The sequence below is a fragment of the Phyllostomus hastatus genome, unplaced genomic scaffold (assembly GCF_019186645.2).
Source record: "Phyllostomus hastatus isolate PE091 unplaced genomic scaffold, TTU_PhHast_1.1 phas_scaffold_216, whole genome shotgun sequence".
Classification (NCBI taxonomy): domain Eukaryota; kingdom Metazoa; phylum Chordata; class Mammalia; order Chiroptera; family Phyllostomidae; genus Phyllostomus; species Phyllostomus hastatus.
In genome coordinates this window covers 15,105,828-15,122,030 of record NW_025334018.1, presented here as the reverse complement: position 1 = coordinate 15,122,030, position 16,203 = coordinate 15,105,828, and the positions used below count along the sequence as shown (strand labels likewise).

General features: G+C 47.4%; 1 protein-coding gene across 1 annotated transcript; it reads left to right on the top strand.

Moving 5' to 3' along the window:
• Positions 1-5,065: 5,065 nt before the first annotated feature.
• Positions 5,066-14,892, top strand: CHIA (chitinase acidic). The gene is made up of 11 exons (XM_045816592.1): positions 5,066-5,282; positions 6,476-6,505; positions 7,048-7,249; positions 8,648-8,704; positions 9,359-9,524; positions 11,905-12,029; positions 12,210-12,333; positions 12,629-12,814; positions 13,424-13,543; positions 13,645-13,786; positions 14,537-14,892. Exons 1-11 carry the CDS (start codon positions 5,258-5,260, stop codon positions 14,791-14,793), a joined length of 1,434 nt encoding a protein of 477 aa, XP_045672548.1. The 5' UTR covers positions 5,066-5,257; the 3' UTR covers positions 14,794-14,892.
• Positions 14,893-16,203: the final 1,311 nt, after the last annotated feature.

The following is a 16,203-nucleotide window of genomic DNA, read 5'->3' as shown; positions in this document are numbered from 1 at the left end:
TAAGGCCTCATGCAAACAGGCTCAAACAACTAGTCCACTTCTCTGACTCTCTTCCTGTGACCGGCAAGGTCAGTTCAAGATGGTCCAGGCTAGCGGGATGTTAAGGTGCTACATGCCCCGGTTAAATGGGGCAAAAGACTTAGAACCATGTGACTTCTGTCATTGGCTCCCACAACAGGTGACAAAGTGAGCACCAGGTGGCGTCAATGACCCAACAGAACTGCTGGACTCCTATTGACTTTCCATCTTAGAGTTCAATGTGATTATGGCTTTTCGATAAAGGGTTCACATATCATGAAATTGATGATGGCTCCAATCCTTGTTTATTTATCCTTCACATTGGCTTGCGGGTGCCCCCCCCCCAGGGGCTGCCAAAGGGATGGGTGCAGTTAGACGGATCGCTTGGTGAGTAAAACGGAGGCAAGGTTAGGGAACAGAATACCTAGACACAGGCTGGTGAGGAACTAGAAACCACCCCTGTTTCTACAAGATCCGAGTAGAGGGGCTGATCAGGTGGGCGGCACTGGGGTCCAGCCTAGTCAGCCACTCCCTGGCGCCTCCTGACTCGATGAGTTGGAGGTATCATTAGCTTTCTAACTGGAGACATGGACAGAATTGTGCCGCCCAAAAGCCATATCTTGAAGCCCTAACCCCCCTGTGATTGTATCGGAGGTAGGACCATTGAGGTTAAATAAGGTCACAAGGATGAAACCTGATCCAATAGAACTGGTATCCTTATAAAAGGGGGAGAGATACCAGATCTCTCTCTCTCTCCTGCTCCCCTTCCCCACCCATGTAAGGAGACAGCCAAAATGTGGCTGTCTGCTCAGTCCTGTTGGAACACTTGCCTTAGACTTTCCAGCCTCCAGAACTGTGAGAAAATAAATACATTTTGGTTGTTTGAGTCACCCAGGCTCTGGAACTTTGTTATGACAGCCTGAGCTAAGACAATGTCCAAGCCTAATCTGATGGCTACTTCATCTCCTATTGCTCACAGAGGATGAGGACAAAAGAACACAGTGGGGCAGCTCAGAGACAAACTGCTTCGGTCTGGTGTTCACTTCTAACTGGCAGGCGACTGGATTGCTTGCCCAGGGCCACAGGTGTCCTCAATAGAGCCATGTCCAGCTACCGCCCATCTGTTCTCAGCTACCCCTTCAGAACCTCTGAATCTGAGGACAGGAAGTTTTCTGGTGCCAACCAGCTATGATCCCAATCCGGTCATCCTTTTGTTTCTTTTCATTCCTCCAACCCCGTCCTCTTGGTGACTGTGAAATCAGGACTGCACCCTGTGCTAAAGGCCAAACGGAGAATAACCTGGGTCACTGCTACCTCTAGCTGGCTCTTGATGGTCTGCGCAGGTGCAGCCGTGCACATCATTGCAGCTTGCTTTGGGTGCATCATTCCGAACTCTGCCACACGGATGCTGAGAAGCAATTCTTATCACTGTGCTGGTGCACGGCACGTGCACCAACTATTACGTGACCACAGGAATGGGGCGTGTTGATACAGGAGTCCCACCTAGGTGATGGTCCCAGGTGGGGCAAGATGCCATCAATCTTTATGGAAGGAGGAAAAGGGAGGACGGATACATCTGAAACTGTGAGAGGTGGGGGTGCTGATGCATTCTCAGGGTCGTGCATTAGACCCTTCCAGGAGAGTTATGACCCGGGTCATCCCAGGTCTTAGATGCAGCTCTCACAGGGGGTGGGCTCACCTGCCAGTCTTCATAATACTGAATCAATCACCTGGCACCGGCACCGGAACACTGAATTTGCACCTGCAGAGTTAGGTGCAGTCAGGAGAATCAGTAGCCATTGTGGTGTCTCCTCTTGTCAGTATTCTTCTAGAATATTCTGTTGCATTACACATCCAGTATGTGACAGCGTAACAACCCGTCAGTGAAGGATTCTGTGTCCTATGCCTAGCAGGTCATGCAGGAGAAATTTCCTTCCCTCTGGATGGGAGTAGCTCCGTGATCACTGATGCTGATTTGGAACTAATGCTGTGGTCTTTAGCCAGTCATCTCTTGACTTTAGTACTGCATCGACCAATAACGGCCTATTCAACTCCATACAGTGATTATGCTCATCAGCAAAGAGACCACCAGTGACTGGTTGAGTCTGGTTGTACATGAACCTTTCTGGGCTCTATTACCTGAGAGATGTAAGCTGAAACCACCCGCCACAATGACGCAAATTTTGAAGTCTGATAATAAAAAGTTTTGGCTAAGATGTGGAGTAGGGGCACTGCTCATACAGTGTTGTCGGTAGTGCAAATTGATACGACTGCTTTGGGCGAATGTTTAGCTAAGTAGCAAACTTTAAGATGCACATGCTGTTTCACCCAGCAATCCCATTTTTAGGTGTAAGCCCTGGAGAAATTTGCAAACGTGCATCAAGAGATATGTACAGGAATGCCTATGGAAGCACGTAGGGAAAAAAAAACAACTAAAAACAAACCACATGTTGTTCTATGCAGAAAGGACAAGTGAGTCAATCACAGCATATTCATATGCATAATGGAACATCCATACAGCTGTGAAAATAAGTGAACAGTTGCTTCTTATAACAACTAGGGTAAATCTCGATAATATAATGGTGTGCTAAAACTTAATGACATGAGTCAGAACTAGTGAAGCTGTTATAATAAACTAATTACAATAAGCCATCAGAAAATGAACTGATGTGTTATTTAGGGATACAGGCATATGTGCTAAAATTCTAATAAAGCAAGTAAATGGTTAGCATAAAACCCAGGGGAGTGAGAAGCATCCAACTGGGAAAGGACATGCAGGATACCGTATTCTTTGGACCATAAGACGAATCTACTTTTTAGAGGAGGAAAATAGGAAAAAAATTTTGAAGCAAAAACTGTGGTGAAATATTTAGTAACATAAATAACATAATATTTCACCAATGTAAATGTGAAGCTACATTCGGACTATAAGACACACCCCTATTTTCCTCACAAATCTGGGGAGAAAAAAAGTGCATCTTATAGTTTGAAAAATACAGTAATATTCAAAGATAAAATTATTCTACTTAAGCTCGGTGGTGAGACAGAGATTTTGCTTTAATATTGTTCTTTAAATGTATATCTAAACTCATGCGTATGGCACATTTACCATAAAAACTGAGGCAGACAAAAAATGATACAGGCTTATTGGAAATGGAACAACATGAAAGGGTACATAATGCCAACACTTTAAAACGTTTATTTATTCTACAAGTGATGATGGTAGTTCTTCCCAACACGCAAGTGCTCAGATGGCAGGTGAGCTGGCTGGGAGCTCTCACCTGGAGCTCCTAAGGAGCCATTAGGAAAGGATGCGTTATCTGCAGGTCATTCATGAGCACCAGGGGTGCCAGGTTCTATAGCAAATACCTCACGAAGTCCACACAGCAGCTGGACTGGTAGCCAAATAGGATACACCTGGGACTATTGCCTTGCCACTTGATTTCGCAAATCCTTGCATTAACCCTGATTTGACACAGTCCTGGCTCTTTTTCTCAATAGTATCCTCCTGGCACCTCAGGGAAATGTTCACCCAGTTCGACCTAGACCACCAACCAGCCTGCTTAACTGATATAAGGAGGTAGTGCCGTGGAAATATTAGATTTCCATTCTGGAGGCAGCTAATTTTGATACTGAATCTACATTGGGTGCTTAAGATTTGATCCATCGTCTCATCTACAAAATTGGGCTGGTAGTAACAATCCTTTTCATAGGCGAAATGAAATCATGAAGTGGAACCCTCTGAGGAACATTCATTGTTTTTCGGTCGCTCGGCATTCACTCTCCATTCCTTTGGATTTCATTTTGTGACCAGTCCTGATGGGAATGGAAATTCAAATGCCCCATGCTTCCCCTCGTCAAACCAGTCTGGATCCATAATAAGGCTGCGAAGGTGCCCACATCTCATGCCAGGGAGGCTCACCAGTTGTGTGCCAGGTATTGTCACGAGGCCACCAGCAGTACAGACAGTATGTACTAGAGTCCATAGTACTCTATGGACTTCAGAGGAAGGAGAGACCATTGAGCTTCAGAGAGAGGATCTGAGCTTGGCTTTAAAGATTTGTTGTATTGGGGTAGGCAGTGAGGAGAAAGGAAGACATTGCAGGCAAAGGATAGAGGGGTAGTGCAAACAAATGCATACAAGACGTGTTTAGGGATAGTGAATAGAACATTTTGACAGAAGCAGAAACTTATGAATTGTAGTGGATAATGTTTGGACACGTGGGCTGGAATAAATTTCAAATATGAAATTCCAGCCCTGACCAGTGTGGCTTAGTTGGTTGGGTGTCGTCCCACAGAGCTTAAGGTCCACAAGTCTGATTCCCAGCCAGGGCACCTGCCTGGGCTGCGGGTTCGGTCCCCAGTTGGAGCGTGTACTAGAGGCAAAGGATATGAGAGGCAGCCCATCAGTGTTTCCCTCACACATCAGCATTTGTCTCTTCCTCTTTCTCCCTCCCTTTCCCCTGCTAAAATAAATAAAAAGCCATGAAACTCCAGAAATAGTGAAGTTGCAAATATTTCTGTTAAAAGAGACTTTTCAATATCATCACCATCGTCTCTCCCAGCAACATGAAATTTTTTTTAACGTCTCCTGGAAGGAATTCGGAACTATGGATCACTCAAGAGCTTTTGGTGAGCCCTGGAGGGGGTATTTACGGAACCACAGGGTCTGAGATTGAATTATTAAACAACAATGGCTTAAGGCCGTTCCGAAGAACAGGTGTGGGTAGAATGTTGAAAAAGTAGCACCTGAAGTGGAAAAGGTTCTTAGGCACTGATTGTACAAATTATAGATAAATAATTCCATGAAAAATGTTTAAGAACATCTGGTAACTTCCAAAGGCTTTTATTATTTACTTTCCAATACAGACAGGCTTTGATGTCGGGCACGCAGTGTCCACAGCAGAAAAACCCAACCACGGTGATGCAACAGATGCTTATCAGCCCCGGGAACTGCCAAAAAGGCTATTAAGTGGCTGCTTTCTGAGGGGACATCTCCACCACCCTGTTGGAGACACGATACTTTTGCCCTCAGGGAGCTGGGGGCGCAGGGGCAGGCGACTGTAGGTTGGAGGCCCACGAAGGGGCGTTTGCAGGAAAGGAGATCTGTTAATTTATTGATTAGCTATCCACACACCTGGGTTAAATGCGCTCCATCTGGGAGCCTTCGTGATAACCAGCAACTCGGGTGGCATAAATAGCCCGTCCAGCCTCTGCTCGACCAGTACCGACCGCAACCATGGCTAGGCTGATTCTCCTGGCAGGTGGGTTTGTCATGAGAGATGGTGCCTTACTCTTCCTTCCCGGCATTCTTTTTCCTCTCTGGACAGCCAAGTAGGCTTCACGTTACACCTCAATCCTTTCCCACTCTTCTTTCATCATTTCAAATTTCCAGAGGAATCCTGACGCATACAAACCAGTCCAGCTCTTCTTTGCTTAATGGATTCTGGTAATATGTCCACCTTCGGGTCTCCCACGGGCAGGGTCCAACCAGAAAGTCCCACTGTCTTCCAGTGTTTGTCTTGCTCTGTCGTCCCTTTCTGGGTTGTTCCTTTCCCTCATTCATCCTCCCGCACCCCTCATTTTAATCGGTGTTATTTTTATGTACATGTTTGTGTTATTTTTATGTACATGTTTGTGTGTCTAGCTTTCAGGGATGAAAATCGGTAGGAAGTGAGAGAGAGTTAAGCAAGTTATTATTTTTCTAGTGTGTTCAGAATTATTTCTCTTTTTTCCCCTACTGTCCTACTCAGTTGTTGATGAATCATGTAAATGTCGTTGTTAGAAATTACATCATTCAAAGCAATTGATTCTGTAAATGGTTTAGAGCCACGTTGTACCCACAGTTTGTTCGTTGCTCTAGGGCTGTGACTTACATTTTCTATAGCTTCAGAAGCTTTTCTAAATGAAACCTCTGGCTCGGGTTACAAAACAATCAGATCTCGAGGGCTTTGATAGAAGCCAGGGAGAGGGATCTGGAGTCTGGCCTCAGAGTTTCACAATCTCTTCTGCTATAATGGCTCCTACAAGTTGGTTCCAAAAAAAAAAAAAAAAAAAATCCAAGGCTCTAGCAGATACTGATTCACTGCTTTGGAGTGGAAGGCTGTACTTGCCCCGGGCCAGGGAGGTGAAGCGAGGATGGACGGGTCATCATTCGAGAGAGTGCATTTTGGGTCATTTCGATCAGCAGATCTGTAGACTTTGAACCCTGCATTCAATAACAGTTACTTCTGACATGGAAGGTGAAAGAAGAGAGAGCCAGGCTGTTTCTGACTGCGAGAAGGGAAGGCAGGGAGATCTGTTAGTGACTTCGCTGGGAAGCCTGCACTTTGGCGTAACCTGTAAGAGCTGCTTGGACGGCAACGACCTATCACAGACAGGATGGCATCCAAGTGCTCGGAATTAGATTCTGCGGGTTAAACAACTGGTTCAGAGAGTGTGCTTTCTCTCTCTCTAGGTCTGGCCCTCCTGCTGAATGCTCAGCTAGGTAAGTCATGCACTCTCTGTTTTATCTTTGACATAATCTTTTCCCGCCATAAACGTCCAAGTCTTATAAATTATGCATACTGCAATTGTCTACTCCTATGTGTGATTTTTAAGTATTCCAATAATACCTGTTAAGGAAGTAAATCAAGAGATACCCCATACTAGGGAAAGAGAGCTACTACCTACTTAGTAGACAGATGGGTCTGACGTTGGGAGGATCTGTGTCAGCTGCATCTTCTTCAGCATGACCACCTGAGAGGTACACACTGGCATTCACTGGGCTAAAGAGGACTACTGGGCATCTCTTCTTCAGTGCTTCCCAGCCTCATACAAGACTCCAAAATGAATCTGTCAAAGTTAAGACTAACCAACCCTTAATCTGTGGCTAGTTCCCAAGTCAGAATCTTCTAGCTCATTTGCAGAAGTGTTTGTACACAGAGACCAGGCATCTGAGGCAAAGGGAGGGAAACAGAGGCTGGGCCAAAACCCATTTCAGTGGCACCTATACATCAAGCCATTGTTCTTGCTCCTTCCCACCCACAGGTTCTGCCTACCAGCTGATATGCTACTTCACCAACTGGGCCCAGTACCGGCCAGGCCTGGGGCGCTTCACGCCCGAGGACATCGACCCCTGCCTCTGCACCCACCTGATCTACGCCTTCGCGGGGATGAAAGACAACGAGATCGCCACCATCGAGTGGAATGACGTGACCCTCTACCAGGCTTTCAACGGCCTGAAAAGCAAGTAAGAGAGGGAGGAGACACCTAATTTGGGATCTCTCAGTTCAGTACTTCCCAAACGTTATGCGCAAACAAGTCACCTGGGGTCTTCCTAAAATGCAGTTCCAGTTCAGTGAGTCTGGATTTAGGGGCCAAGATTCTGCATTTCTAACCAGCCCCCATGTGTTTCTGGCCCAGGAGCCCCACTTGAAGTAGCAAGAATAGAGAAGATGCAAAATATTGCCTACTCTAGCAGCTATTCAAAAATATCCCTTCCATTTTTTCATTTCTTCATCAGTATCTTTTTTATGACCCAGGAAATGGCAAGCCATCCTAGCTGCTTGCATCAGAGAGCAGAAGGCAGAGACTACTACCGTATATCACTGTGTATAATGTGCACCTATGTTTTTGTGCACATTATACACGGGATTGTTTCACCCATGGCATGTAACCATTATACCCATGTACAATGTGCATCCTTATATTTTCCTAAAAAATTTGCTCAAAAAAGTGTGTATTATGCATGACAAAATACATAACAATTAGACATTGTGAAGCCCAAGAAATCAGAAGAGTTTGCTGTATTTGAATAGAATTCTATTTTGTGTTAAAAAAAAAAAATCAAACCAACAGATGAAAACCCTGGTATCTTTCCACTCCCAGTTTGTTCAGTTTAGTTACATGTAGGAGAAGTCAGGCTATAGGACATTGCTAGTGACCATGAGGGGTAGCACCGTTCATGGATGCAGCTCTCTGAATTTAAGTTATGGTACCTAAGGGGAAACAAACCCCTTGGCAGTGCTGTTTTTTGAAGTGTGGCCCATTTGCTACCTGCGTGGAAATCCCCTGGGGCACTTGAGCAATGCCAGTCCCTGCCCCAGTCCAGCTGCATCAGAATCCCCGGGAAAGGGGCTATAAACCTGGCACTCTAACGTTGGTTCTAACGTTGCCCTTGCACTTCATTCTTACATAAACTGCTGTTTGAGAACTTCTGTTCCAGAGAATGCATGTACCTCTCAGCCACGTAAAGGCTGAGAAAGGAACTAGGCTCAAGCAACATTTACCACTTCATCTGATGGAATTGGATTTATGCTAATTATGCTGATAGGTAGGCAGCTAGAAATAGACATCTATATATGACTATCTATATCTATTTCAAAAATATTGTCAATTCATTCCTTAGGGAAAAAAAATAATTCCATAATTTAGATTTCCCCAAAGAACCCTGAGTAAACTTATGAGAATCACAACACAAAGAATTTTTATAAGGAAAGTTTCCAGGAGTGGAGGAAAAATGTTCTACGATGTAACATCTCAAGATGACGTTAAAATGTGAGACCAGGCCCGACACCAATGCAATGCTGTCTTCAGTAGAGAGGCTCACGGATTTTGAAGTTTCTCTTTTTGACCCTTCGCTTTACAGGAACAGCCAGCTGAAAACCCTCCTGGCCATCGGAGGCTGGAACTTTGGAACGGCCCCGTAAGTGCTCTGTGGGTGAGGCCAGTGCTTACTTGCTGTTGCAAAAAAGGTAGCTCAGTGTGTCCCAAGTCCCTTCCGATCTCACGATCTACAATAGGATATTGAGGATGCACACTAAACAAATATGATGCTTAAATGAATGACGACACCAGATATAGGACACAATTTATTTTAGACATTTCAATTTGAATGGATATTCTGGGACCCTGTGCACCAAGGTTGAGTTCATGAGATTCCAAAACAATCTCTTCTTAAAGTACCTCAAGTGCACAACCCCCAAGGAGGGTGTCGGAGTAGTTTTCCCTACTTACCTTGGTGTGGGGGAGGAAAGAGAAAGTCATGCACATGAACATGGCTCCTCTGAGGGCGCATGAACTTGGGGGACTATTTGGACAAAGATCCCAGTGAGCAGAGGTGGCCAGAAACTCAAAGCAACCAGTGCAACTTGGGAGAGAGATCAGAGCTGGGTTGGTAACAGAACAAAGGCCAAGTAGTGACTACAAAGTAAGGACAGAGAACCGAGAACACACTTCAATTGGGCTGTGGGTCCTGGTGAAGAGTTCTGAGGCAAAAATATAGGAGTCTGATGGGATGACAAGGTGTGGAGACCACGGTGGTGTGCCCCTCACCCTGCCTCTTTGGGGTCTCCCTCAGGTTCACCACCATGGTGTCCACTCCCGAGAACCGCCAGACTTTCATCACCTCGGTCATCAGATTCCTGCGCCAGCACGGCTTCGACGGGCTGGACTTTGACTGGGAGTACCCCGGCTCTCGGGGGAGCCCGCCTCAGGACAAGCACCTCTTCACCGTCCTGGTGCAGGTGAGGACCCAAGTCTTTAGCCCAAGAGGATTCAGAGTCCTTTCCACCCAAGGAAAAGCTGGCAGTTCCTGAGTCAGACTACACTGGAATTCAGAATTACAGAATCTTGGCAGCACATGGATTCTTACACAGCATGCGTGCATTCAGCCACCACTGAATGATGACAATAACGACTGTAACAATATGTGCGCTATGTGCTGGGTACTAGTCTACATGCTGTTTTAGAAACCTAAACTCATTTCATTGTTTCATATACTCTATGGTGTAGGTACTATGAGATTTATAATATTCATTTTATAGCCGAGGGAGTTAAGGTACAGTGGTTTACATAACTTGCCTAAGATCACACAACTAGGGGGTATCGCAACTACCCAGGCAGCCTGACTGGAGAGCCAGCCCATTGCTTCTAACCACACACCAGGCGGCCTGTTGTTACTAAGCACCTACTCTACCCCAGTCTCTGGCTTAGGTGTCAGGCTGAAGGTACGTTGCCATCTTTGACTTGAAGGAACACCCAGTCTGAAATGGAAGACTGGAAAATCACCAACAGTCACAGTATACTTTGGTAAATGCCATGATAGGGGTCCTTGGTGTGCAAATGCAACACAGAGAGAAGGCACCTGATTCTGTTCTGGGGCAGGGGCAGGGAGAGCTTCCTCAAGACAGTGGCTCTGGAGCTCAGTCTTGGAAGACACGGGCATTCACCAAATAGGTGAGGATGGGAACCGCACCAACGGAGACATAGATGTGTGTGAGCAAGAGGGTGAGTGAGGGACTGGGAGAGATGTGTATGAGCAGTGGGGGCGACAGTCAGACTGATCTGCTCGTGTAGCATGTTAAGGAACTTGGACTTTCCCCTTGAGGCCATGGGATGGCTTTAGAGGACTCGTAAGTAGTAGAGAGATATGATAACGCTTGTGTTTTTAGAAAGATCACTCTTTCTAAGAATCTTTAGAAAGATTTAATCGTGAATTAGAGGGGGTTAGGGAGTGAGGCAGGGATAGACAGAGTGAGGAGACTGCGGCAGTGAACCACGCAAGAGGTGCTGGTGCCCCAGCCGAGGCTCGCATAGGGAGAGCAGAAGTGGGAGTGATCGAGCCGTCTTGGGAGGGAAGAATCAGTAGGACCTGGAGACCAGCCAGAAGTGGAAGAGAGAGGGAACTTACAGTCCTCTGACTTTGAGGACTGGTGTGGCTGTGGTGCTACTAACTAAGGTGATAAATATAGGAGGAAGAGTCGATCTGGGATAAGAAGAACTGATTACCTTGTTTTTGAACATGGTGAGCATGTTAAGTTTGTAGAACATCTTAAACGAATGCCCAGTGGATATTGGATGAACACCAATCGGGAGTTCAGGACCGAGAACTTGACCTGATATATTGTATTGAAGTCATCAGCAGAGGGAGATGAATAAGAGGTCACCAAGGAAAAGTGAAGGACTTGAGAAAAGCCAAGGACTAAGGATGGTTTTAATTCACCCTCTCCCAAGACAGAGGTTATTTCTGTACCATCCCATACACCAGGTGGTCAGCCAGCCTCCGAATAGTTTCATTGTCAAGTAATTCACTATTTCATTGTTGGGCAGCTTTAGTGATCAGAAGGAACACCTCTTAAGGAAAACATGCCTCTAGTCATACTTTGTAACTTCTAGTCATCAGTTTTAGCTCTGCCCACTGAAGTACCAGAATAAAACTGTACCTTTTGCAATTTGTTTGGTTCAATATTTGATGACAGCTACATTTTCCTGCCTGTAACTTCTCTTCTTCCCATTAAATATCCTAGTTCCCTCAGACAACTTTCAGAGCCGTGCTTTGCTGGGGCACATTCTAGCATGCCCTCATAATGCAATCCTGAGAACCGAACCCAGTATTCCAAACGACATTCAAGTCACACAAAATACAAGAGGTTGAACCTCCAGCACTGAACAGGCGTCTATCACCTAACTGTTACCACTTTCCTCATTGGCCACTTCGGCATGTCAGTTGATGGGATGTCGGGCCTACAAAGTTGTTCATCTGTTGGGCAGAGGGAAGCAACCTTTTGTACTGCTAACAGCTGGGTGGGTATAGTTTACTGCAACAACTAAAACCTCAGACTATAGGGAGATAAGTGGGCTGTGACTGGTCATCAGAGCCCTGGGTTCTGGTCATGACTTGGCTACTAACTTGCTTTGGAACTTCGATAAAAATGCATAACTTCTATGCATATTATATAGCTATAAAATTCATTATTATCTTCTGTCTACCTGATAAGAGTGTTGAGAGACTTTTTTGTAAAAGCACTGTGGAAAACAAAAGCATTACGTAAACATGTACTTATTATCTTTTAAGGTGTTTTAATCAGACTCCTAAATGCCCTACTACATTTGATGATTCTGCAGGAAATGCGTGAAGCTTTTGAGCAGGAGGCCAAGCAGGTCAACAAGCCCAGGCTGATGGTCACCGCCGCGGTAGCTGGTGGCATCTCCAACATCGAGGCTGGCTACGAGATCCCCCAGCTGTCCCAGTGAGTGATCGCTTGTCCCGCAACTCCTGTGCGCGTCACTTGTGCGAGACACTCGTCCTTAGTCTGCCTCGCTGTTCAGGGGCCTTGGTGAGGCAGAGGCTTGGGAAGTGATATCTTTGCCTGCAGGGGTGTGGGAAGTGACCATCAGGCATGATGGTGACTCTTTCACCTGGACAACAGGTACCTGGACTTCATCCATGTCATGACCTATGACCTCCACGGATCCTGGGAGAGCTACACGGGAGAAAACAGCCCCCTCTACAAATACCCAACTGACACAGGCAGCAACGCCTACCTCAATGTGGTGAGTCCCTCCACGGGCACATATACAGACCAGAGATGGCGTCATAAATCACATGGAGATCTGGGGATGTAGCAAACATAGATTCTGCAAATGTCTCACTTGTTATAGCTGTCTTCTTAAGTGGCTGATCAAATCTCCTTTACTGTAATTCTACCAAAATGTCTTTTAAAAATGCTACTGAATCCTCTGTCATTAACATCAAACAATTTACCTGTTAAACATGGGGGTTTCACATGACTAGACCCTGGGCCATCTGCCTGGAGGGGGCGCTCTCGCTAGCCCGCTGCCATTGCAGGATTACATCATGAACTACTGGAAGGACAATGGTGCCCCTGCTGAGAAGCTCATCATTGGATTCCCGACCTATGGACACACCTTCCTCCTGAGCAACCCCTCCAACCACGGGATCGGGGCTCCCACCACGGGCCCTGGCCCCGCTGGGCCCTACACCAGGCAGCCTGGGTTCTGGGCCTACTATGAGGTATGCTCCTGGGAATTTTCCAGAGGAAGAGAAAAGTGGCTTTCTCTAGGCCCTGGATTTAACAATATAAACAATCCAGCACTTCTTGGCTCACTTCACAAGTCGTTGGCTCATTTCAGGAGGCAAGATGAGCTCTCCTGTTGCACATTAGGCTGGATTCCAAGTACAGGGGGAGTAGGAAGAAAGGGTATCATCAATTATACTGCATCAATGTATACAGACATCTAACTGCCTGCCAAGACATTTTTTAAGAGCTCCTCCCCACACTGAAAATAAATGACCCAACTGGGAGAAAGAATCAAAATCCTACATGAACTGAGAAATTTGCTGATAGAGCTCTAGCCGGCAGTGTCCAACTTTTTGGCATTTCTGGGCCACACATTAAATACATTGCAACACATAATCACAAAAAAAATCTCATAATGTTTTAGGTAAATTTACAATTTTGTGTTAGGCCGAATTCACAGCCATCCTGGGCTATGGTCGCAGGTGGGGCACCCCTGCCAAGGCCTTCCTTTCCAAGTAGCTTTCCTGTATCCCTTCTCTATCCCGCCCCCGCCCCCATGCCCTTTACTCCTGCTGCACGATCTCCTCCTCCTCTCCTCTTAGATCTGTACCTTCCTGAAGAACGGAGCTACCGAGGTGTGGGAGGCTTCTCAAGACGTCCCCTACGCCTACAAAGGCAATGAGTGGCTTGGCTATGACAACACCAAGAGCTTCAAAATCAAGGTAGGCTGTGCTGCCCGTGAGTCTGTTCCCATCTGTAGCCCCAGGGCCCCTTCTCGGCCTTGAAGCCTTCACATCATTGGCTTCCTCTCTAATGACCACAGGCTGACTGGCTGAAGAAGAACAACTTTGCAGGCGCCATGATCTGGGCCATCGACCTGGATGACTTCACGGGCACTTTCTGCAACGAGGGCAGATTCCCCCTGACCACCACGCTGAAGGAGGCCCTGGGCCTGCAGAGTGCAAGTGAGTGACAGCAGGAGGGTGCTCAGGGCTCTGTAAATGCTCCTTCTCCAACTCAAGACAGCTCTCACATCCGCCCACCCCCCATGGCCCAGGGAGCCTCTTCCCGTTTCTCCTCCCTGCTCCCGAGAGGCCAGTGCTGTGATCTGTCCCTGCCCTTGAGTTTCCATGCCAGAAAGTTCATGCTCTTATGGGAAGAAATCAAGCCTACCTGGGTGGGTTTTCCAGGTTTGCTAAACATCTTAAAGGCATGGCAAAGCCTCAAGAAATAATTAGGCTGACCTCACAGTATAAGCATGTGCTTCTCTGTGATCCCCTTGTTAAGTCCCTTGCAGCCACCTGGGGAGATTTAACAAGAAATGCTCAGCAATGTTCACATGTTTCCAGTCTGTAATTTGGGAAAAGTACCAACTCCCTGAACTTTCCTCAAATTTTCTTTTAGAGCGTATTTGCTCAAGGCCTATATTCAGATCCTAGAAAAGTATTTTGCGTATTCAGGTGCTCCGTAAATTTGTTTTAATGATTTTTGCACTGTAAGGGAAGAGAGAACTTTATAAATTAAAAACAAAACAAAACAGCCTGGCTCGACATTACAGCTTCCCCTGTTCCTGAGAATGGAGCCATGCTGTGGTCTTTTCAGCTGCAAGGATCCAGCGCCAACTGCACCCTACCCCCAGGTCCACTGGTCTCTGCACCTGTAGGCAAAGTTGAGAGCCTCTCCCAGGTCACTAACCTGCTCTTGTATTGTTCCAGGTTGCACTGCGCCCCCACCTCAGCCCATCACAACAGCCACTCCTCCCAGCAGCAGCAGCGGAAGCGGAAGTGGGTCCGGGAGTGGGAGCGGCAGCCCTGGAGGCACTGGCTTCTGTGCAGACAAAGCCAACGGCCTCTACCCTGTGGAGGGCAACAGGAATGCCTTCTGGCAGTGCCTAAATGGCATCACATACCTGCAGAACTGCCAGGCCGGGCTTGTCTTTGACACCAGCTGCAACTGCTGCAACTGGCCCTAAACCCGACCTGTCTCCATTCCCTCGGGCTCTGAATAGTCTCCATTATTCAGCACACCTTGCTTCTACCTGGAGTTCTGCAATAAAGTCCATCAGCTGAAACATGAGTGGTGTTGGTATTCGGTGGTTTGGGTGGAAACCTCTCCAGATGAGAAAATGCTGGCCAGGCATGGGGTGGAGTGGTGGCAGCAAGTGACACGGTAGAGATGACACGCAGCTCTCCGTCTGCCTGCGTTGATGGGCACGGAGGTTGGAGACGGTCGGGGGAATGGTCTGAAGGCTTGGTGCTGGGATGGGATGGGATGAGGTCACGAAGAAGATAGTTCTGTAGCCTGGTGATGGTCCTCAGGAAGGAGCCCATGCGATTCCGTGAGGCTCGGGGGTATGGGCCTGCTTGGCCAGCTCAGAGCACGGGAGACAGGGGCACTCTGCTCACATCCCCTGAGGTCCCAGAGCTGGCCCAGCACCTCCCGGGTTGGCAGCTTTGAAAAGACCTGTGCTAAGGAGTGACTCCTTCTGGGGTGTCCACCTAGCCCATGGGCCAGCAGTGTCCCTTCCCCAGGTGCCGCCCTCCTTGAACCCATAGTGGTGGTCACCAGCGGCTGTGCTGGGCTACATCAGGTCCTACTCTGGCTTGGCCGGTTGACTGGAGTGGATATCGGACTCCACAGGGCCAATCAAATGACCACCTCTTGGGATCTGCAACCAGGAACAAAGCCCGGTTGCCAGCCCCTGAGAATGGCTGGCTTGTAATAGGTCAGCACAGGAGCTGCAGTGGGAGCCTGAGCATGGAAAAGTGAGCTGGACAGAACAAGGACACTGAAGGGGAAGTGCAGAGAAAAGCCCCAGCACCGTGGAGAAAGAGCCCCTGCCGATGGGTCTCCAGCTGATCCCGGCCCCTCGCTGAGGCCCAGGTGCACCGATCCTGGTGGGTTCTGCGAGACTCCCCTGTAACGATCTAACACGTTCTTTGCTGCTTACGGTGGCTCAGGTTGCTTTCTTTTATTTGCAGCTAAAAGAACTTTCACTGACATAAAAAGAATGTAATGGCTCCTGCTTACTGCCATGACCAGCACAGGGAAGAGGTCCTTGGCGGGGGCGGGGGGGGGGGCAGGTGGCTGTGACAGGAGATTAAGAAAGACACAGGCACAGTTTAAGGAAAAGCAGGGGCCAGGTGGGGCATTGTCCTCTGATGGAGAGACAATGAGCCCTGGACATGGGCTCCGAGTTTATTTTATAGGGGTAGGTTAGATAAAGGTCAAGGACGTTTAGCAGACTCAGGGAAAAACTGCAGGCATAATTGCTCCATTCCCAGGCTATCTTAATGACAAATATTTCTTCTGCAAAAGTTACAGCCGCATTCAGCCGAAGCTTGTGGTTACGTATCTCCTTCTTAACCCCCGCGGGTCCCAG